General features: G+C 45.2%; 1 protein-coding gene across 2 annotated transcripts in view; it reads right to left on the bottom strand.

Moving 5' to 3' along the window:
• The window catches only part of KRAS (KRAS proto-oncogene, GTPase), a 33,045-nt gene extending 11,876 nt beyond the window's left edge, over positions 1-21,169 (bottom strand). For both annotated transcript variants that reach the window (XM_040345415.1, XM_040345414.1), the window contains exons 1-3: positions 21,065-21,169; positions 3,741-3,861; positions 1,018-1,196 (exon numbers count right to left, since the gene is read on the bottom strand). In XM_040345415.1, the coding sequence (XP_040201349.1) occupies positions 1,018-1,196; positions 3,741-3,851 (290 nt within the window). In that variant the 5' untranslated portion in view covers positions 3,852-3,861; positions 21,065-21,169. The remainder of the gene's footprint in view (positions 1-1,017; positions 1,197-3,740; positions 3,862-21,064) is intronic.
• Positions 21,170-22,454: the final 1,285 nt, after the last annotated feature.

Genomic DNA, 22,454 nt, shown 5'->3' with positions numbered 1-22,454 from the left:
AAGTCACCTCCATTATAAAAAACAAAAACAAGGTTGTCAGCTAAAACAGAAAGCTAAAAGCTCACTTGATTTCTGTGCTTGAAGTGTTTAAACCTGGGATAAATGTATGTATTGCAAACATGTACTAGTTTTATTTTGCCCCAACATAAACATGACTGCATGCAGCGCCAGATAGTGTATTCTATATTTTTCTAGGCTCTTTAAGGGCTTGTTTACATGGTTTTGACCTCTGAAAAATGGGTGGGGAGATGCCATTTTTACCTCTCTACCCGTTTTGTACCCCCAACATTATAACACATAATGCAGCAGCATGTGAACATCCCCGTCCACCACCTTTGCAGCTTAAGAGGGAGTGTTAAAAAGGCAGCTTAGCCATGCATTTTAACCCCCCATATCCCAAATGCAAGAGTAGACAAGGCCTAAAAAGGGGGCTCAGCAAAGGCAAGCGTCTTGTAATTAAAGAACTAAAACACTGGTGTATAAAAATCTACCATCTTTAAGAACTTCAATCCTGCTTGGACATGTCTGAACATCTGCAAAGATTGTTTTAGGTTCTTATAGGCCATCTGTATATAGATCACAAGCTGGAATAGGGGGGTTCTCATTACAGACAACCATTTAATTTATAAAAAGCCGCTTTCAAACCTAAAAAAAAAAAAAAAATCATGACTATTTTAACCACGCACACTTCTTGCAAAAGTCTATATACCCAGCATCCTTTCCTGCGATGTTCGTTCCATGCATGAGCTAAGGCTAGCTGAAGACTCTTCACATTTGACACTTCCAGGAGTGTCTGAGGCCTGCATCCTCAACATGTGCAGGGGGGACAGTAGATGAAACCACAATGTGTAGTGGGGAATGAGGCATCAGACACACCCAAATGTGACAAGGCTGTTGCTTTGCAAGAGAGCCAAGACTGAGAAATGATGTCCGACAAGCGATTATAGGAAAGGTCTTTTACAGGAGATTGTTTTTTTATTTTACAGACGCTTCATTGTCGCAGAAGGCACACTGTACCTATAATGATGAATGTCCTCAAATGATTTAGTGTTATTAATTGCAAAGACGCAGAGGAAACCCTCCCCCGTCCGCATGTACTGGTCTCTCATTGCACTATACTCCTCTTGACCCGCTGTGTCCAGGATATCCAGTAGGCAGGTCTCCCCATCAATAACCACTTGTTTTCTATAAGAGTCCTGAAAACAAACAAAAACCAGGTAAGAAATCTGAGAAAGGTTAGGGATTTGGACAAGCACTATACAGAAAAATGTCAAGTTCTTTGCAGTCCTGTACCACCACAGCAGAGGTTACAATGCATGGCTGTTTTTTTTTTTTAAGATATCCTCAATGCCCATTAAGAAATTGGAAGGGTAGCAGAGCTGCTGCTATCCCCCAGTGCTTTTCTAAACGTACTGTTTGGTGAAGGTCCTTGTCCCTGTGTACAGAGCCAGCTCTTACTCTTAAGATATTTTACCAGTTTGGGTCAAAGAGTGAGTGGACAGCACTGTCCTGATCTTAACACCTTTGGGATGAATTTTAACTCAAGTCTAGTCCAGATCTCATCCATCAGTACCTGGCCGCACACATTTACAGTGGTACTCAAATCTTGTGGAAAGCCTTCCCAAAATGAATATGCCAAAAGAAAAAGGGGAAATTTCATATTAATGGCAAGGATTTTGGAATGGAATGTCCTAACAAGCTCACAGGTGTGATGCAATGGGTAGAGATTTGGCCATATAATGGATCTCATTTTCACTGCACAGCAAGCCAAATAGAAGTTTTAGTGATATTTTATGGACAATACAACCAGAGTAATCTTTATAGAAGATTACATTTATGTTTTGCCTATTTATAGTACAATTTTACAGTTTCTCCTATATATAAAAGCTGCCATCAACCCATTTCCCCCAACTTAGGATGTTAATCAAGCTGGAAACTGAAGATTTTGCAGACCATTTGACATAAGCTCAGGATAATTCATGATTGACTGCATTTCAATATTGCACACAATTCAGCTTCTATACTTTACTGGAGTGGGGAGAAATTAGGAGAACTAAAAAGTTATTTGCTAGTCTAAGGCCCCTTTCACACTGGAGCGGGTCGACGGTAAAGCGTCAATATTTTTAGTGGAGCTATTCGGCCGCTAGCAAACAGTTAACCCCCCCCCCCCCCCCCGCTACTCGCACTAGCGGCCAAGGAAGGGTTAAAAGCCACGCAAAGTGCCTCTGCAGGGGCAGTATAGCCGTGGTGCCCCACCAATTTCAATGGTCGGGAATGATATTGCACACCGTCCCTTCACTGATCCAAAGATGCAGCTAGCAAAGCTTTTACCGTCCTGCTAGCCGTTTCTTCAGTGCGCATTTGCCGACAACGTCACATGTGGATACAGCGAATATCTCCTAAACGGTGGAGATATTCACGGTACCTTCAGGTAAGCCTTATTTGTAAGTTAAAGTGGTAGTAAAGGGTTTAAAACCACCTCCCTCCTCCACAACCATTATAGAATGAGACCTTATTGTAAAAACGGTCAGAGTCTGCACCAATATCCTGAAGGTTAGCAGAATCTTAAGTCATCTTCATCTGCATGTTATTTTGCAAAATGTGTGTGCGGCAACTTTGTAGAATTACTACAATCCCTTCATCTAAGAGTTTGGGCAAGAAAGGTTGTTCCCATTATGCCCCTTTCACACAGGCAGACCAGTCATTGCCCTCTATGGAGCAGTGGATGTCAATGACATGTGCCCATTGACCCCTGAACCCATTTGCTAACAGACAGATGGGGGATCCGTTCCTCAATAGTTTGGCAGATTGCATGATTTAAAAAAAAAAAAAAAAAAAAAAAAAAAAAAAAAAGGAGGACAGGCGGTCCGTTACCATCAGACAACCCATAGAGGAAAGCGGGCTGTGCCCTTGTCTGCTCTGCATAGCGGCGGACAGATTCCCCACTGAACAGGAGGATCTGCCCATCTGAAAGAGGCCCAACACTAAAAGGGGGACAACCTGGAGACTAGGTTGTACCGATACTAGTATCGGTATCAGGACCGATACAGAGTATTTGCGCTAGTACTTGTACTCGCACAAATACTCCCGATGCCTGGTAGAATACTTCCCCCCCTCCCCACCCCCCCGAGTGCGGGTGGAGAGGGGGCGGGGAGCAGAGCAGTCCTCGTATGGGGGAGAGGAGAGCTGCTGTCGCCTTAGACAAAGCCAAGTCAATCTCCCCCCGCTGACATCTAGTTACTATGCGCTGGGGGGAACACAACAGCTGTCATTTGCATTTGAATAGCTGTGTGTTCCCCCCGCCGTGCCGTCATGTATAGCCCCCCGTCCGACGAGTGACCTGTCTAGCAAAGTTTCTGGGCAAGGGGAGGAGCTATACATGACAGCGCGGTGTGGGGGGGGGGGGAACACACAGCTATGCAAATGACAGCTGTTGTGTTCCCCCAGCGCATAGTAACTAGATGTCGGCCGCGGGGGGGGGGGGGGGGGGGGGGGATTGACTTGGCTTTGTCTTAGGGGACACAAGGCTGCATTAGGGACATGGCTGAATTTAGGGACACAAGGCTGCATTTAAAAAAAAAAAGTATCGGTATTGGCGAGTACATGAAAAAAAAGTATCGGTACTTGTACTCGGTCCTAAAAAAGTGGTATCGGGACAACCCTACTGGAGACCCATAATTATTCATCTGAAAGCCAGGTTTGATCCGACTGTACCATCATATTACAAGTACCAAACTCACCTCTATGGTGGGATCATATTCATCGACAAAATGATTCTGAATTAGTTGTATTGTCAAAGCACTCTTCCCAACGCCTCCAGCTCCGACCACTACTAGCTTATATTCCGTCATTTTTCAAAAACTAGAAAGAAAAAGAACGTTTTATTTCAGGACAAGCAAACAGGAAGAGAGGGTTATATTAATACCAACCCAAACAGCAGTGTAGCATTGGCAGATACTGTATAAGGCAGCCTTCAACACCCTCACAGTAAACAAACCTCCCACCTAGAGGGACAGAGGTGGATCTATAGAGAGGGCCAAGTAAGCCACTACTCCCTGCTCTAATTACAACTTTTATGCACCAGGGGATTATTATAGTTATAAAAAAATAAAAAAAAATAAAACACACGTAAACACCACAGAGCAAAATGTAGCAGTCTGAAATATTTACTGTAACAATTTGTCTTTTTAACAAAAAATGCAAATCTATGCAGCAAGACTGGTAAACTTGAAATAGTCCACCTCTGGCCCTTCTCAGGATTCTAGCCATAAAAACCAACAGACAAAACCGAGTCCTAGCAACCATCAAAAGTTGTTAACCATGAGCGCCAACTTCAGTAAAATGGTCTGCAGAACAACCAAGGCTTAAAGACAAAGTAAACCTCTTTGTAACGTGGCTAAAAGCGAGTTACTGTGTTTAAAAGCTGTTACAGGAGTCTGAAATGCCTCTGAACATCTGTTGCTTTAAAAAAAAAAAAAAAGAGCTTCTAAACTCAACTGCCTAATGTACACTGCTGCCCCTGAACTGTGCACAGGGTTGTTTATAGTGGTTTCTAGGCAGTTGAGTTTAGACACTTTTTGGAAAGCAAAAATGTGTGCAGGACAGATGTTCAAAGGCATTTGAAACGCCAGTAACTGCTTGTAAATGCAGTAACTCACATTTTGTGGTTTCATTTTTTACCATTTAAAAATAGAACCGCAAACGCAGCAAAACAGCCGTATTTAAACGTCAGTTACCATCTGTCAAGTTAAATGGTTCAGGAGGGTTTGCAAAACGCCCCATGTACATAAAGCCTAAGGCTCCATTCACACCCAGGCAATTTATCGCCGCAATTCACGGGACAAAACGCCGCGATTAGGTGTGAATGCAGCCTAAACGTCTGTTTACCAGCAGCAGTGTACATTAAGCTTCAAGCGTTAAAGGAATCCCCCCCCCATTTAAAATAAACATGTTATACTTACCTACACTGTGCAGTAAGTTTTGCACAGAGTGGCCCCGATCCACATCTTCTGGGGTCCCTCGGCGGCTGTCTCTGGTCCTCCCCGCAATTACTCACCACAGTCATGCGAGAGCTCGCATGGTGGTCAGTAATGGCGGGCGTGCTCCCGTGCTACAGCGAGCGGCCATAGCCACTCACTGTATCACTCTGCCCCGCCCCTCGGCACGCCGCGTCACTGGATGTGATTGACAGCAGCGCCAGCCAATGGCTGCGCTGCTCTCAATCCATCCGCTGTAGCCAATCAGCGGACAGGCTGAGCGGCGAAGAGGGTATCGGGACCGCGCGGAACTGTCGAGGGGTCAGGAAAGCATTCAATGTTTTTTCACCTTAATGCATAGATTGCATTAAGGTTAAAAAAAATAAAAAACATTTCTTTACAACTCCTTTAAGAATTCCAGAAATGCTCAAAAAAAAAAAAAAAAAAAAAATCACCCTGATACAGCCAACTAAGTGTCCTGGGATGGCAATAAGAGCAGTTTGTAGCCATTTGACTTCAGTCTTGGAGGGGGCACCAGAGTCAGTCAATAAAGGGCAACCTTTGCAATGACAAAGTCTCCTTGGTTGAAGTAATGTGGGCTTCGTCTGCGCCGTCAAGCAGGGAACCATATCAATAGGGGAACTAGCGCGACAAGACACCGGGACAGGTTTCAAGGCTCTTGTTTGACCTCTGACCAGCAGAGTTTTAGCATTAAGTAAAGATTAACCGAATGCCTGAGAAGGATGTCACCTTGCGAGAGTCTCATTCCACCTGAATCCAGCCAGTTAATGGGACTTCCAAGTCTCAGAGGTTATTAGCCATCACACTGCAGCACGTGAGCAGTCACTTGTTTAACAGGTTAAACAAAAACTAGGTTTAACCACTTCCCGACCACCCACCGTGGATACGTTGAATACAATTGTATTAACCCTGGTATTTCTCCACAGCAAGCGGTCTGCTTTAAGACAAGTGGTGTCAGCGGTGGATTTTGCCACTTACCGGAGCGCACACACCATTTTTTTATTTTTATTTCCTTCAAGTGTTAATGTGAGGTCTTTTGACACAAAAAAGTAAAGCCCCTTTGTGCTTGAACGCTTTTCCCCCCTTCAGCACAGCAAAACCATTAGTACCCTTGATAAAAGAGCCTGCTCATGTTAGAAATTACAGATTTATATTTTGCATAAGTGCAAAAACTTTTTGAAGCAGTCTGATCAGAAACCAAATCCAAATGACATGAGACTAGTTTACCACAGAGTACTGGTTGTCATGCAGTTCATACACACAGATCTACACTAATAAAATCACAAAGGAGACTACAGAGGCTTCATGCAGCCCATTTGCTTTTCTGTCTCTGCACTTCAATAAACATGATTAACAGAACAGTCACCTAAAATTTCTGCCAAAAGTCACTGCCTATTCACCCAGTCAAGGCAAACACCAATACGCTACATGTATAAAAGAAATTAAGTCTAAAATCCTTCAATGGCTGGGAGCCAGCCACTTGACCTTCGCAGGAGGATTGAAGAGACCTGACAAGTCGTCACATGCCCCCCCCCCCCCATGTAAATTCTGTAAACTCTTCTACCCTAGTGGACACCTTGTGACCTCAGATCCTGTAGCTGAATGCAGGCAGATGCTGAATATAGACCTGGCTATGGGCTCCTTTTGGTACAGAACCTCAGTTCTTGGCACATCACAAGCCTATGGGGAGGGTTTGGCAGATTATTGGCACTAGAGGCATAATCTTATTTTACTCTGTACGACCAGTCTCCGTGCTAGATATAGCAACACATAATTATAGGGATTTGAAGCATTCAATCTCCCAACAAAAAAACTTGGAATGTAAAAAAGTTTCAATAGAAAGATGAGGTTTGTGGAGAAAGTAATTACAGTAGCTTTGGCGTGACACTTCATAACCTGACAATGTACATAAATAACTTTCAAAGGCCCTTACAAGTAGGTGGAAATGCCCCTGTGTGTGCCACACAAATTTAAACCGTGTACATTGCATCTTAATTACACCCTGGTCAACAGAAGTGGATTAGATTGTTGAGTGGCTGCAGATCAGTATATTCTGACAGCAGAGTCTTGCCGTCAGAATACACTGTCCGAGCGGGAGTGGGGGGTTAGAATGCCATTTGTCCATCCACCTCGTGTGGATGGAAGAATTTGTTTTTGGCTCAGCCCTTTGATAGAACAAACCAGCTATAGTTAGCTTAAAGTGGTACTAAAGTCTTTTTTGTAACTTGTACCTAGAGGCAAGCCTAAAATAAAACTTACCTGTAGGTACAGTAAATATCTCCTGCGCGGTTTTAGGAGATATTCACACTGCATGCAGCTAGCGAGGTTACCAGGCCATGCACTCTGAAAGGATGGCTCAGGTATGGCGTCCCTTCAGAGCTCCGTGCACATGCGGGAGCAACGTCATCACGGCTCGACCCAGCAGAAGGCCGGAGTACTCAAACCTGAAAGGAAGACTGGGTGAAGATAGAAGCCCTGTTGGCACACCAATGCATACCAGCACATGCTGTCTTGCAGGGTGTTTTTTTTTTTTTAAAGTGGATGTAAAGCCACTCTCATCCTTTCTAAATTACTGCCATAGTGGTGATCTATAAGGATATAGATGCCTCCTGCATGTATCCTTATCTGTCAAATGTCTCCCCTCTGTCGGTTATAAAAACTGCAGATTCTGTGGGTGGGTCTGGAGCTCGATGGGTGGAGTCGTAATGTCAGTAAACTCCCCGCCCACCATTACACTCCTTGTCAACATGCATTTTTTCCTTTGTATTTCTTACACTGGATTCTGCTATGATCACCAACATCCAGTCAAAATCTAGAAAAGTAACCACATGACTTCAGAAAAGGAGTCGAGGTGGGACCTAAAAAATGCCCGTCTCCAGGCTAGTGCACGAGATATGTAAACAACATGTCATTCAGTGCAAGGGGGCGGAACGGACTAAGGTTTTTCTCCAAGTCCGTTTTATCTCACTGACCAATAAAAAAAAAAAAAAAAGAGGATTGCTCAGAGCTGGATTAACTGTGTGACAAGACTGGGCACAGATAATAAATCTTATACTATACATTGTGACAGGAAAAAAAATTGGGTTTACATTCACTTTAAAAGGTGCTGTTCCCTACTGCTTTAAGACACTATTGATATACAAGTTTACTACATCAAGAATAATATTCCCAGGGGGGAAAAAAAAAAAACCACACACTATTTTATATTCAAATAGTTACAAAGCCTAGGTTAAAAGAGGTTGTCAAGCTTTGTTTTTTCACCTTAATGCATCCAATCCGAGGGGGGGGGGGGGGGGGGGGGGGAGCCGAGACAGCCAACGAGGGAGCCCAGAAAACGAGAATTGGGGCTACTGTGCAAAATGAACTGCACAGTGGAGGCAAAGATAACATGTTCGATAGGAGAAAAACACAACAAAAACCCCCATACAACCCCTTTAATATCTGTGCCGTTGCACTGCTACACATAATGTTAGCCCACCATATCTAAATCACTTTGAAGTGCATATGAACAAATCTTCCGATTCTCATGCGCTTTGGCAAGGTGTGTTGCACCATTTATGTACATTTTAGTGTGCTACAGGATGACAAATTCTGGATGCGTTCCTGCATTGCACAAGTAGGAACGGGGCGTTAGAGGTGCATTATAAAAACTGAATGTGACATTTGCCAAACATTCACTACAGGTGAATCTTCCTGAGGCACGAGTGTTAAATTACAGGGCTTCACTCACATGAAGTGAATGTTAGGCGATGGTCACAATCACTGCTTTATAAATAGACTTCTGTTATTACAACACAAAAACACACTTACCACTGCATACAACTAATCTGAGGTCGGATCAAAGAGAATCCTGCACAACAAGACAGTACACTACTTGCAGTGTACTCAACATCTATCCCCAGGATTCCCCAACAATGCACAAGACACATTTTCCACCCACCCATAGGGTTGTGAGCAGTTCAGAGGAATGCAGAGAGTCCGTTACGCTGTGTCACACGACCACAAATGTATACAGAGACCAGTGTAGGCTGGTCTGCTGAGATTACTCAACACGACACAGAACACAGTGCAAACATTTACAATTTCCACAGTTTATGGAACAGTGCGCGGAGGTGGTGAATGGAGATCTTAGGGCAGCTGAACAGAACCATTGCAAAAAACTTTTAACCACTTAAGACCCAGACCTTTATGCAGATAAAGGACCTGGCCAGATTTTGCGATTCGGCACTGCGTCGCTTTAACTGACAATTGCGCGGTCGTGTTACGTGGCTCCCAAACAAAATTGGCGTCCTTCCCCCCCCCCCACAAATAGAGCTTTCTTTTGGTGGCATTTGATCACCTCTGCGGTTTATTTTTTGCGCTATAAACAAATAGAGCGACAATTTTGAAAAAAAAAAAATTTACTTTTTGCTATAATAAATATCCCCCAAAAAGATATAAAAAAAAACTTTTCCTTAGTTTAGGCCGATACGTATTCTTCAACCCATTTTCGGTTATAAAAAAAAAAACACACGGAATAAGAGTTTATCGATTGGTTTGCGCAAAATGTATAGTGTTTACAAAATAGGGGATAGTTTTATTGCATTTTTATTAATTATATATATCAGGGAACACACGATCAATGAAGCTGCCACTGAAGAACGGGGAAGCTGTGTTTACACACAGCTCTCCCCCGTTCTTCAGCTCCGGGGACCGATTGCGGGACTCCGGCGGCGATCGGGTCACGCGTGCGGCCGGGCACTTAAGAGGACGTACAGCTACGTGATTGTACCCAGCCGTGCCATTCTGCCAACGTATATCTGCAGGAGGCGGCCCTTAAGTGGTTAAAGCACAATTTCCAGGAAGTTGTTCATTTAATAACATTGTTTCTTTCAGACACATGAGGAAGCATGGTAACCACCTACCCAAACCAGTCAGTCGTACTTATCATGCATAAATACCAATCTGAGAGCATGGGAAAACCCCCACCACCGACATAAACATCTCAAGCAAGTAGGGCTCAGATTCCTACTGTATTGCAGATTTTTTACACACACACACACTTAATTTGAGGGTTTAGGAATTACAGCTCAGGATAGCCATCGCCTTTTCAAGGGACCAAAAGTAATTGGGCAATTGAAGAAAAAGCATTTCATGGCCAGGTGTGGGCTACTCGTTATTTCTTCATCAATTAAGCAGGTAAAAGGGTCTGGAGTTGATTCCAAGTGGCATTTGGAATCTATTGCTGTGAACCTACATCATGCGTTCAAGGAGCTGTCCGTGCAAGTGAGGCCACTGTAAGGCTTCAGAGCCAAAATATCAGAGAGATAGCAGCATTATGAGTGACCAAATCAACAGTTTGGCAGATTCGGAGGAAAGAATAGCAGCACAGGTGAGCTCAGCAAAAAAAAAAAAAAAGGCCTGGATGTCCACCGAGGACAACAGCGGTGGACAATTGCAGGATCCTCTCTATGGTGAAAAACCCATTCACAACATTGACAAGTGAAGGGCAGAGCTTCACAGAACAGACGGACAACGATCCAAAACATCTGAAAAAGCAACCCAGAAGCTTTTGAAGGAAAAGTGGAATATTCTGAAACTGCCGAGCCAATCACCTGATCTCAAGCCAATTGAGCGCGCATTTCACACGATGAAGGCAAAACTAAAGGCAGAAAGATCCACAAAGAACTGAAGACAGCTGCCGTTAGGATTATAGTCACTTGACCACATACATTTGAGCCCCTGAAAATGGGGGGGGGGGGGATTAAAGCCAATAGTCTGCACTTGAAATTAATTTGGATTGTTTTGATTTTATTCTGGTGGCATACAGAGCCAAAAGTATGAAAGTTGTGCTTTTGTCCAAATATATATGGACTATTCTGTATAATAAAAAAATAAATACACATTGCAACATGGGAGGCCAACCACCAGAGGGGAATGGCAGAAATGACAGGGGGGGTGGGGGGGGGGGGCGGGGTTCAAGAGGAAGACTTTGGAAAGCTGAACTGAGAAACTGCCCCCTAGCAGGATAGCATAAGGAAAGAAAATGCAGGAATGTGCGATTGCTTTTTAACTGTTGTGGATCATGCATTTTCTGTTAGGTGGAAGCAGTCGATCTCTCAGATAGCCATCCTGGAAGATGACTTGGGGAAAATAGATTCTGTGGTGGTGAACCTGCTAGAGAAAACACATTTTTTTTTACGTGGCACATCAGAGCACAAAAAAAGTAAAAACCCACATGCACGCTATTCACTTGACCCACACTTCCATGGACATTTAAAGCCACTACACATTGGGCTGCAGTCCCTTGGCTACCATTGCTTTTGGGAGAGTACCAAAGTCAGACCACATTTTTTAATTCCATACATACTAATCCTCAATACTGACCTGACCCATAAAGCATTGCTATGCATAATACAAGCCTGTTACTCATGAGCATCAAGTCAGATTGCCTTGTTGCAGCAGACGGAACAAGAAGAGGAATTTAACAGAGCCTGGCCCACTAATGGGCACACGCACCTACAGCTCAATACAGAGCAGTGCCAGACAGGTACACAGGGTGTGGTAACCTGTTACACCAGATCACTCATACATTCTACAGAGTGGAAAGAGTGAAAGGGCTACGTACATCAGAGACTGAAAGCCACCAATACTACAAAGTCTAAAAAAATAAAAAATAGAGAAAAAAACCTGTCAAGTCAGATGTATACATAGAAGGGATTTTCGCAAAGTTTACCTCAGGTTCTTACCTGCTGGCCCCCTTCAGATGTGGAGTGCACTTGCTGCAATCTTTAAGCCACAGCCAAGTAGGCTGTTCAGCCTTCTTAGGCCCCTTTCACACTGGGGAGGGAGGTGCTGTGGCAGTATAGCCCCGCTATTTTTAGCGGCGCTATACTGTCGGAATTGCGGCGGTATTTGGCCGATATCGGTGCAGTTTTAACCCCTGCTAGCATCTGAAAAAGGGTTAATACCACCCGCAATGCACCTCTGAAGAGGCGTATAGACACGGTGTTCTGTTTTCAACGGGAAGGAGCGGTAAACGCACTGCTCCTCTCACCAATCCAAAGATCCTGCTAGCAGGACTTTGAGTGGTCCTGCCAACGCACAAGTGTGAAAGCACTCAGGCTTTGGAGACTGCAGGGCAGGAGCTTTTCAGGCAGTATTTAGGTGCCATTTTTAGCGCTAAACTGCCTGAAAAACTCCTCAGTGTGAAAGGGGTCTTATAATCATAACATTAGTCTGAGTAATGCACCCCGTGCATCTCTCTAGGGGCATAGCATATTATACTATGCTATTGGGGGGGGGGGGGGGAGGAGGAGATAAAAAAAAAAAATTTAGCCAATCATAGGCGGTGTATATGGAAAGCTGTTTTTTCTAAGGCACAATTACAAGTTATTGCAACTAGTTTTCCTTAAACTCTTCAACAGCCCAAACTTCATGCCTTTGGCCATCAAACTAAGAATTTCACTGATCTTTTCTAATGGATTAAAATGTTCTTTTGGAAAGCCAATGCAGGTATGGACAAGTCTCAAATAAAAAGGCAGCCAATAGGGGTTATTTACGAATCCACGTTACACTACAAGTGCACTTGGAAGCGCCGTCGCTGAAAAGAGGAAGATATGAAATGAGGGGAAGCTCTGCTGATTTTATCATCCAATCATGTGCAAGCTAAAATGCTGTTTTTTATTTTCCTTGCATGTCCCGCTCAGATCTACAGCTGAATAGAGTATTATTTTCATAATCGATTAGTCAGTAGATTGCCTCGATTAATCTGATAAAAACCTCAACGTTTGGTGTACAAATTATGTAATAGTATAAAAAAAAAAAAAAAAAATGTATTCTTGCATATCTATATGCAGTGGTAAATATAACCCACTATATATGGTTAGGGAACAAATATCCAAGTCAACCCTTGTCTGAAAAGCATAAGACATTTAGTAGCAGCATTAGGTTTTTTAAATCACCTGTCATGATGGGGTGTTAAAAAAGCTGTCCAAACCTGCCTGGCCCTATGTGAAAAAAATGATTGCCCCCCCTAAACCCAATAACTGCTTGTGTCACCACCTCCAATCAAGTGTTTGTGATAACTGGCAATGAGTCTTTCACTTTACTGTGGAGGAATTTTGGCCCACTCTGCAGAACAGTTTTAATTCCACCAATTTGAAGGCTTTGAGCATGAATGGCTGTTTAAGGTCATGTCACAGCATCTCAATCAGATTTAAGTCCAGACTTTGACTAGGCCATGCCAACTTTGAGCCAGAGGTGGACTTTGGATCAATGGTCTGCTGAATAACCCAAGTGCACTTGCGCTCACAAACAGATGACTGGACACTCTTTAGAATTTTTCGGGTAGAGTGCAGAATTCATGGTTCCATCAATTAGGGCAAGTTGTCCAGGTCCTGAAGCTGCAAAGCAGCCCCAGACCATTACACTAAACACCATGTTTGATATGATTTTTTACAAAAATGCTTTGTCTCATCAGTCCACACAATAGTGTGGGATAGTCAAGATATTTTTTTGCAAATGTGAGACGAGCCATTGTTCTTTTTGATCAGCAGTGGCTTTTCACCCTGGATCTTTCCCATGGACGACATATTTTGCCCAGTCTTGTTGAATCATGAACCTTAAGAGAGGAACTGCAGTCCTCACATAATTTGTAATAAAATCATCTTTGCCATTCTTAAGCTTCCTTCCAACCACTTTGATAAATAATTTTTGATTCTGTACTTGCCAAAAATGCTGCAGAAATCTCCCTCCACCGAGTCCGGCTGCAACCATTTTAACTGTGGGCAGCTGCTGCCTGTTCACTTCCTGGATTTACACGGAGGCACACCTCCAGCTCTCATTGACCCTCTGACTCATCCCCCCCCCCACTCTTATCGAAAACTCAAAAGAGCTGTGCATGTCATAAGCCTAGGCTTTTAACTAGACAAGCAACAAAAGTACAAGGTATTTACAGGCAGAAAAGAAAAAAAAAAGTTCCACTTTAACCGAGTCATGCAGTTCTTTAGATTTTTTTTTATAACCTTCAGGAGTAATTTTGATAGGGCAGCCACCCCTGGGAAGGTTCAACACTCTTCCAAGTTTTCTCCATTTGTGGACAAGGGCTCTGACCATGGTTTTCTCAATTCCCAAAGCCTTAGACGTGTCTTTGTAACCCTTTCTGGGCGGTTCTCACCTGTTCTTGAATTTCTTTAGACCACAGCATGATGTGTTGCTTTTTGAGATCTTATAGCATGCACCACTTTATCAGACAACTAGCATCTATTTAAGCGATTTCTTTATTCAAACAGGTCTGGCAGTAACCAGGCCTGGGTGTGGCAAGTGACATTTAACTCCGCTTTCCCAAAAAAAAAAAAAGGCACAATTTAACAAGATAGGATCTACTTTACATAGGGCCAGGCAGATTTGGGCAGTTTTTGCCCCTCAAATGAAATAATCATTTAAAAAAATAAACGCATTTTGCATTAACTCAGGTCTTTGTTGAGTATTTAAATTTGTTTGATGATGATCTGAATCACTTAAGTGAAATACTTTTTCACTGTACTGTATATAATTATAAATATACCCAGAAGTCAGACATACAGAGTATTTTAACTAGGAGTCAGACATGAAGTAGTACTATTGGCCAAGACCATTGATAGTCATTTTAAATTTGTTGCCAGTATTGTGCAAAATCTTACTTTAAATGCAATGCCCAATGCCCTGTAGACACAACCGGTTTTCCTGACATGCCAAAACTCGATGCGATTCCTCTCAAGCTTGCCTTGCATACACACGTTCAGTCAAAAAACGCTCGACCAAATCGCAGTGACGTACAACGACACTATAAAGGGGACGTTTTATTCAAATGGCGCCACCCTTTGGGCTGCTTTTGCTGATCCTCGCGTTAGTAAGTTTGGTGAGACGATTTGCACTTTTCAGTCCGTTACAGCGCGACGAATGTGATATCTCCATTAGGAACGCTAGTTTTACCAGAACGAGCGCCCCTGTCTCATACTTGATTCTGAGCATGCACGTTTTTCCCCCCCTTGGCAAAGCATACACAAGAGGTTTTTGCGACGAGAGAAAAAAAAAATAGAGCAGGTTAAATTTTTTTTTTGCTGACCAATCAAAAAAATGGCAGGTTTCTCATCAGGAAAACCGGTCTTGTGTACAGGGAATTACATTAACTCCAGTCTATCAGACTTTAGCTTCTCTGGGTTCAAATGCTGATCGTTCCTCTGCAGAGCCCTAAAGTGATCGTAAACTATTTTTTTTTTAACTTGTCCTACGTAGCTGCTCTGTGCAACTGCATAGAACAGCCCTGATTCTACTCATTTGGAGTCCCCCACTGTTGCTTCTGGCTCTTCTTGCCTTCAGAATGCCCCCCATAGCAAGCTGCAAAGCATAGTATGCCCCTATAGCAAAGTAAAACAAATTCTGCCTTTAGAATCACTCGCTTCGCTCTACTTCCCAAGACTACATGTCCCATGAAGCATGAAGCATTGCGCCTCACAATCACAAGTTTCAGGCGTTTACCAACGTGTATAAACCATATACTGAGCTATGTGTGCTGCACTGTGTAAACTGACATGGATGGTGTCTTCCATGTAAACAAATAATGCATTCTGCATAAAGACCAACTAGTTATGAAAATAGTTGTCACGTACTATTTTTTTAAATGGACAGACAGGTTGCTGAATGCTACAGGAATCTAATCAACCCAAATTTAATAGGTGACAGCAGAAAACTGCAGCACTGGTCACAGAATTCCAGTAGTATTCCCTAGTGTCTAAAGTCCGACCTCATACACAGAACGGTTCACTCTTTTCCCAGTGTAGATATGAAGATCACCAGTTTATGCCGGTCACTACAGTCCACCTAGAATTCACAAATGCATTAGTGAAGCTTAGAATTATCACTGGGAATGCCATATACACCATGATGTGAACAAAAGGTGCCAATAGGTCAACAAATCCTAAATTGCACTAGATGTGGAAATACAGTTGGGGCCCCTGCAATTAAAGCACCATTCCTTAAAATAGATGGGTCGCTGCATATCTACTACAGGCCCAGGCTTGGCATAAATGTGCAATGGTGGTCAGTTGTGCAGGCAAAGTAGGACCCTCTGGAAGGAGAATCGCACTCCACACGTGATCAGACATTCAAAACTTGTTTGATCAACTGCCAACCAAGGAGAGGTTGACCAATGTGCATCTGCTCCTGCCATAAGCAAGAAGTCACTTTAAAGTGATAAAGTCTTTTAGGTAAAATAAAAAATACATGTTAAGCCTACCTGCCCTGTGCAGTAGTTTTGCACAGAGCAGCCCAGATCCACCTCTTCTGTGCTCCTGGCCCCTCCCTCCTGTTGAGTTCCCCCACAGCAAGCAGCTTGCTATGGGGACACCTGAGCCAAGCCACCGCTCTGTGTCCTTTCAGACATGAAGCCACGGCCAAGACCCACCCCCTTTCTCTCCTCATTGGCCGACAGCAGAAAGCCAATGGGGGCATCCCAAGCACCCGAGACACTCCTGCAACATTGCTGGATCTAAATGGGCTCAGGTAAAATGTATGTATTAGGAGGGCTGAGGCACACAGGAGGCTTTTTATCTTAAAGTGGTTGTTAAACCACTCCGACATGTTTATACTATCCTTACTGCTTTTTATTCACACACAGGGGCACCTGTTATTAGGAGACAGTGTACACAAGATTTCAGAGCACCGACCACGCGACTGGCTCTCTTCTCCTCCCGACTTGTCAGTGGAGGATTCTCAGCCATGCCTGCTCTAGCCAGATGGGGAAAGGAGAGAGCTGGCTGGTCTCCTCTGAGGGGAGGGCAGGGCTGAGGATCTTCCACGGATGTCAGTTGGTAGGAGAAGAGAGCCGGCCAGTCACATGGTCCCTGCTCTGAAAGCTGGTATATACACTGCATTTATTTTTATAAATCACACATAGGGGACAACTGTCACTAGGCGATAGTATAAACATGTCAGATGTTTCAGCAAGGGGAGGGGCAGGACAGTCAGTAACTGACAGGCAGAGGGGGGGGGCATAGCTGCTGATGACAGGCACATAAACTGACCAGGGCTCAGCAGCTATGATATAATATAGGCAGTTTACATTACTTAAAGCAGAGTACCACCCGAAAGTGGAAGCTCTGCTTCCTCTGTACTCACTCCCACTTCTATGCAAGGGTGCTGCGATGACCAATTTACAGCACCTCCTTCCCCCCACTGCCTTCTGGGAGACACACAGGTCCCAGAAGACAATGGGAACATTCAGAAAGTGCAGCACGACTCACGCATGCACAGTATGAAACCAGCTGTGAAGTCGCAAGGCTTCACTTCCCGTTTCCTATAGTAAAGATGCTGGTGCATGCACACAAAGCCGATGGACGGGTCGGCTTAGAGTGCCAACATTAGTGCTCTCTGGACAGGCAAGTGTTCTTATATTAAAAGTCAGCAGCTACAGCATTTATAACTGTTGACGTAAAGTGATAGAGCTTTGAGATTATATATATATATATATATATATATATATATATATATATATATATATATATATATATATATATATATATATATATATATATATATATATATATGCACAAGTCATACTTGCATCCACTGTGGCCCAAATATTCTCTTCTGGAGTCCTTTGGTGGCTCCTCCCCGCATTAGATAACCCCCTAGGAGAAGTACTCTCCCGATGGGGTTGCCTTGCAGGCGTTCTCCCGAGTCATTCATTCGGTGTCCATAGATGCCCAGCCCCTGGGTCATTGGATTTGACTGACAGCAGCAGGAGCCAATGGCTGCGCTGCTATCAATCTATTCAATCAAAGCTGGTACTCTGGAGAGAAGGACAGCAGAGACACGCCAAGGAGATGAAGGGGCTCAGGTAAGTAAAACAGGGGGGTGGTGACTGGCAGTTTTTTTTTACCTTAATGAATCAGATGCATGAAGGCACAGGTGTTAAACACAAGGCCAGCAGGCTGAATCTGGCCCATTTCATGCCCTCACACCTCTCCTGCAGCTGCAGGAGAGCACCAGCCCTCCTCTGGTTCTCCACCAGACCCTTACTTTCAAGCAATGCATCCAGCAGCAGCATAAGGAAAGGGGGTGCACTGTGATACAAGGGAGAGTGGGGGACTCAACTTCTGATGGTGGGGTGGCTCTTGATATCAAAGATAAGGGGAGGGGATGCGCTGGACATCTAATCTTACAGATAAAACCGGCCCTTTTGAGGGAAATCATAATGCGGCCCATGATGAAATTGAGTTTCACACCCCTGCATTAAGGTGAAAAAATATAAGCCTTTAAAAAAAGTTAATACAGGCTGCAATTCCGCTTTAAGGGGGAACCCAATGAAATGAATTACTCTGGTAGGGGCACAGCTACTTTAAATTTACCACAGTATTACCACAGTGTGCAGAGGAAACAGTAACAAAAGTGTGGCTCGTGCAAAACCAAACAAAAGACCTTGGCTGAAAGAAAACTTGACAGGACCTCCTTAAATTTTAATTCAATAACCCCGATATAGGAGTATTGCCCTTCTCTTATGGGCCTGGAGAAGAGAACAATGGCCTACAAATCTGAAGGTCCCATTCACAGATCACTGTGGATAATGAGAATAGACGACATGGCTGATGGGCAGAGGCAGAGAGGCAGCAACACCAAGTTATAAAAATCAGGATGATCCAGGGACAAGCAGCCTATGAATCAGGCAAATGGGGAGGGGCGTTGAGGAATGCAGCCATGTTTTATGCAACGCCCTAAATATTAGCATTTCCATTGATTTTGGTGGGCTACTCAACATGTGTCCAGTATGGCACATAGGTGTAAACAGGCCTCAGCAGTCCTGTAAAGCTTTAGTAATAGAATCACTTTAGACAGTGGCCTGCCGATCAGAAAAGTTATTTTTAAACCAATCTAAAAATAGGCAAGTAAATAAAGATTTAATACCAAGCTATAAAGAAAAAAATAAAATATTCATTCAGTACAGTAGTCCAAAAAAAATAAGTGGCCAAGACTGTACATGCTCAGAAGCAAAAATCATGTCATCCCTGGAAGTTGTGTTCTGTCTTACAAAGCGTTCGTAACCTATTAGTTTTCGTTAGGAGAAAAACAACAACAAAAAAAATCCCACTCCTCGTGTACCAGGCTAAAAAGCCACACACACCCAGCAAGATTTTATTGGATCTCTGCCCTCCATTAATTTAAGGGCAGCCACCAACAATTATTCTTTAGAATGATGCAAGCAGGACAACCACCACCTTTCTATGGCACAAAACTGGATCGCCCAGGAACATCTATTCCATGCAAAAAAAGGACATCCCAACCATGATTGGAGGAACATCTGCAGTCTACACAATCCATTTCCAATCCAACCTGCGACAACGGGCAACTTTCTATGGGTCAGCTATGACATCATTGATAACCTCCACCATACAGTCCATTTCATAATTTCCACCCAGTTTGATCGGCCATTCACCCCGTTATCAGATTTGCACACAGGGGAATGGCCCAGATTTGGTTAAACCTGAACCATTGCCCTCCCTGGAATGGCTCGAAGTCATCTGTCCATCCCCCACATCATGCACCCTGTGGGTACATGTAGCAGAGGACCAGCAAGACAACAGTGATCCTTTAGGGGGGGGGGGGGGGGAAACCACACACAGCTCCTCAAAGACAGGGGACCAGATAGCACAAGCCTTAGAAGCCCACAAGGGCCCTTACTCTCTCCCCAGGAGGCCCCTTTACAGCCCAATATCAGCAGGATGTGGGATCCTGTAGAAATAAAAAAAAATATGGCCTGAAGAAACCATAGAAACTTCCTGGTAAGCCATGAATCACCAGGCCCTTCTGACCCAAATACTGTGGCCCTAAGGGGTTCCATTAATTACAGGGATCCTCCACCCACCCCCTCAAAACACAGAAAAATATGGATCCCAAACAGAACTGGAAAGACCACAGGAGACCTCTAGGCAACTCATGAATTACTGGACCCCCAATGTCCATCCCCACACCGCTTGCTGATGACCCCCAACGACCATTCCCACACTGCGCTTCCAGGGGACCCCCAAATATCCATCCCACACTGCGCTTGCTGGCAACCCAACAACCATTCCCACACTGCGCTTCCAGGGGACCCCAAATATCCATCCCACACTGCGCTTCCAGGCAACACCCCCAATGACCATTCCCACACTGCGCTTCCAGGCAACACCCCCAATGACCATTCCCACACTGCGCTTCCAGGCAACACCCCCAATGACCATTCCCACACTGCGCTTCCAGGGGGACCCCACGCTGACCATTCCCACACTGCTTTCAGGGGAGACCCCCCCACACACTGGGCTTCCGGGGGGACCCCCCACACACTGGGCTTCCGGGGGGACCCCCCACACACTGGGCTTCCGGGGGGACCCCCCACACACACTGGGCTTCCGGGGGGACCCCCCACACACACTGGGCTTCCGGGGGGACCCCACACACACTGGGCTTCCGGGGGGACCCCCCACACACACTGGGCTTCCAGGGGGACCCCCCACACACACTGGGCTTCCAGGGGGACCCCCCACACACACTGGGCTTCCAGGGGGACCCCCCACACACACTGGGCTTCCAGGGGGACCCCCCACACACACTGGGCTTCCAGGGGGACCCCACACACACACTGGGCTTCCAGGGGGACCCCACACACACACACACACACACACTGGGCTTCCAGGGGGACCCCCACACACACACTGGGCTTCCAGGGGGACCCCCACACACACACTGGGCTTCCAGGGGGACCCCCACACACACACTGGGCTTCCAGGGGGAAGCCTGAACAAACCCCAACACTAAGCTTTCAGAGACCCTCCTCTCTTCCACACGATGCCCGCTCCCTCCACAGGCCTCAAGGCAGAGCACACCTAGGGGACCCCATACCCAGTGGACCCACCCCTCGCCCATAAACAGGGGCTCTGTACTCTTCAGGGGGCCACGGCAGGCTTCCTGCAATAACACGGGGACACCCCCCTCCTCCTCACATTACAGTATCGGAGCACCCCAGTGACCCCCACATCTTTCCCGAATACGTCCCCCAGTCCGGCACTCACCGTCTACTTCCAAGGCCCGACCGGTCACAGCTGCATATCTCTCCCTTACAGGCCGCACTCAGGCCGCTCCGGAGACTCCCAGGGGCTCTTTAAATACGATCTATAAATACTCCGGCAGCTCTGCCTGACGTCACCGCCAATCCACTTCGTCAATTGGCCAGCGGGAGGGCGCTCTGCTCCGAATGCTACGCCTCTCCGCATCGACGACCCCTCCCGCTGAGCGGCAAGCCACGCCTTCTAATACCGCCGCGAGGAAGCGAGCAAAAGTGAGCATGCGTACTGCGAAGGACGAACAGCGCTTGTGGGAAGTCGGTGTTGACCATAGTTACTTATTAGGGGGGCTAAAACGAACCTGTAAAAGTACTTTGTAGTTAGAAAAAAAGACCTGTTAAAGCAGAGTTCCATCCATTTAAAAGTCAGCAGCTACAAAAAGTGTAGTTTCTGACTTTTAATAATCAGACACCTGTCCCACGGTCCAGTGATGCGGGCACACGAAGCCCAGCTCCTTTTCCCCCTCCTCTCTGCGGTGGTGGCATCACTACTGTGGGCTCCCGGCTGTGAACGCACACATGAGTCGCACCACGTGCTGTGATTGGCTGGGCAATCTTCTGGGACCTAGGACGTGTCCCAGAAGATTGCGGGGTGGAGGGGGGGAGGTGAACGTCCTTCCAGCACTGCAGAGCCCCGGGAGGAAGTGGGAGCCTCAAAAAAAGAGAGTATGCGCACCCCCCCTCCCTGAAAAAAAATGATATGCCAAAGGTGGCATGGCAGGGAGTCACCTTCACTTAACTACATAACGACCAGCCACCGCAGTTCTACGGTGGCAGGTCGGCTCTCCTGCGCGAGAGCACGTAGTATAATGTCGGCTCTCCTAGCGGCCACTGAGGGCGCGCACCCCCCGCTCGCTCCTGACTCCCGTGCGCGTGCCCAGCGGTCGCTATCACCACCGGGCACCCGCGAAAACACACAGCTCCCAGTCCTATCAGGGGAGAAATGCCTGACCGTCTGTTCATACAATGTATGAACAGCGATCAGTCATTTCCCCTAGTGAGTCCCACCCCCCCTACAGTTAGAACACACCCAGGGAACATACTTAACCCCTTCTCTGCCAGTGGCATATTTATAGTAATCAATGCATTTTTATAGCACTGATCGCTATAAAAATGCCAATGGTCCCAAAAATGTGTCAATAGTGTCCGTCATAATGTCGCAGTACCGAAAAAAAAATATTAATAAAAATGCCATAAAACTATCCCCTATTTTGTAATCGCTATAACTTTTGCACAAACCAATCAATAAACGCTTATTGCGATATTTTTTTACGAAAAATATGTAGAAGAATACGTATCGGCCTAAACTGAGGAAAAAAAATGTTTTTTTATATATATAT

This window comes from Rana temporaria, chromosome 3 (genome assembly GCF_905171775.1).
Source record: "Rana temporaria chromosome 3, aRanTem1.1, whole genome shotgun sequence".
Lineage (NCBI taxonomy): Eukaryota > Metazoa > Chordata > Amphibia > Anura > Ranidae > Rana > Rana temporaria.
This window is presented reverse-complemented; position numbering and strand designations above follow the sequence as displayed.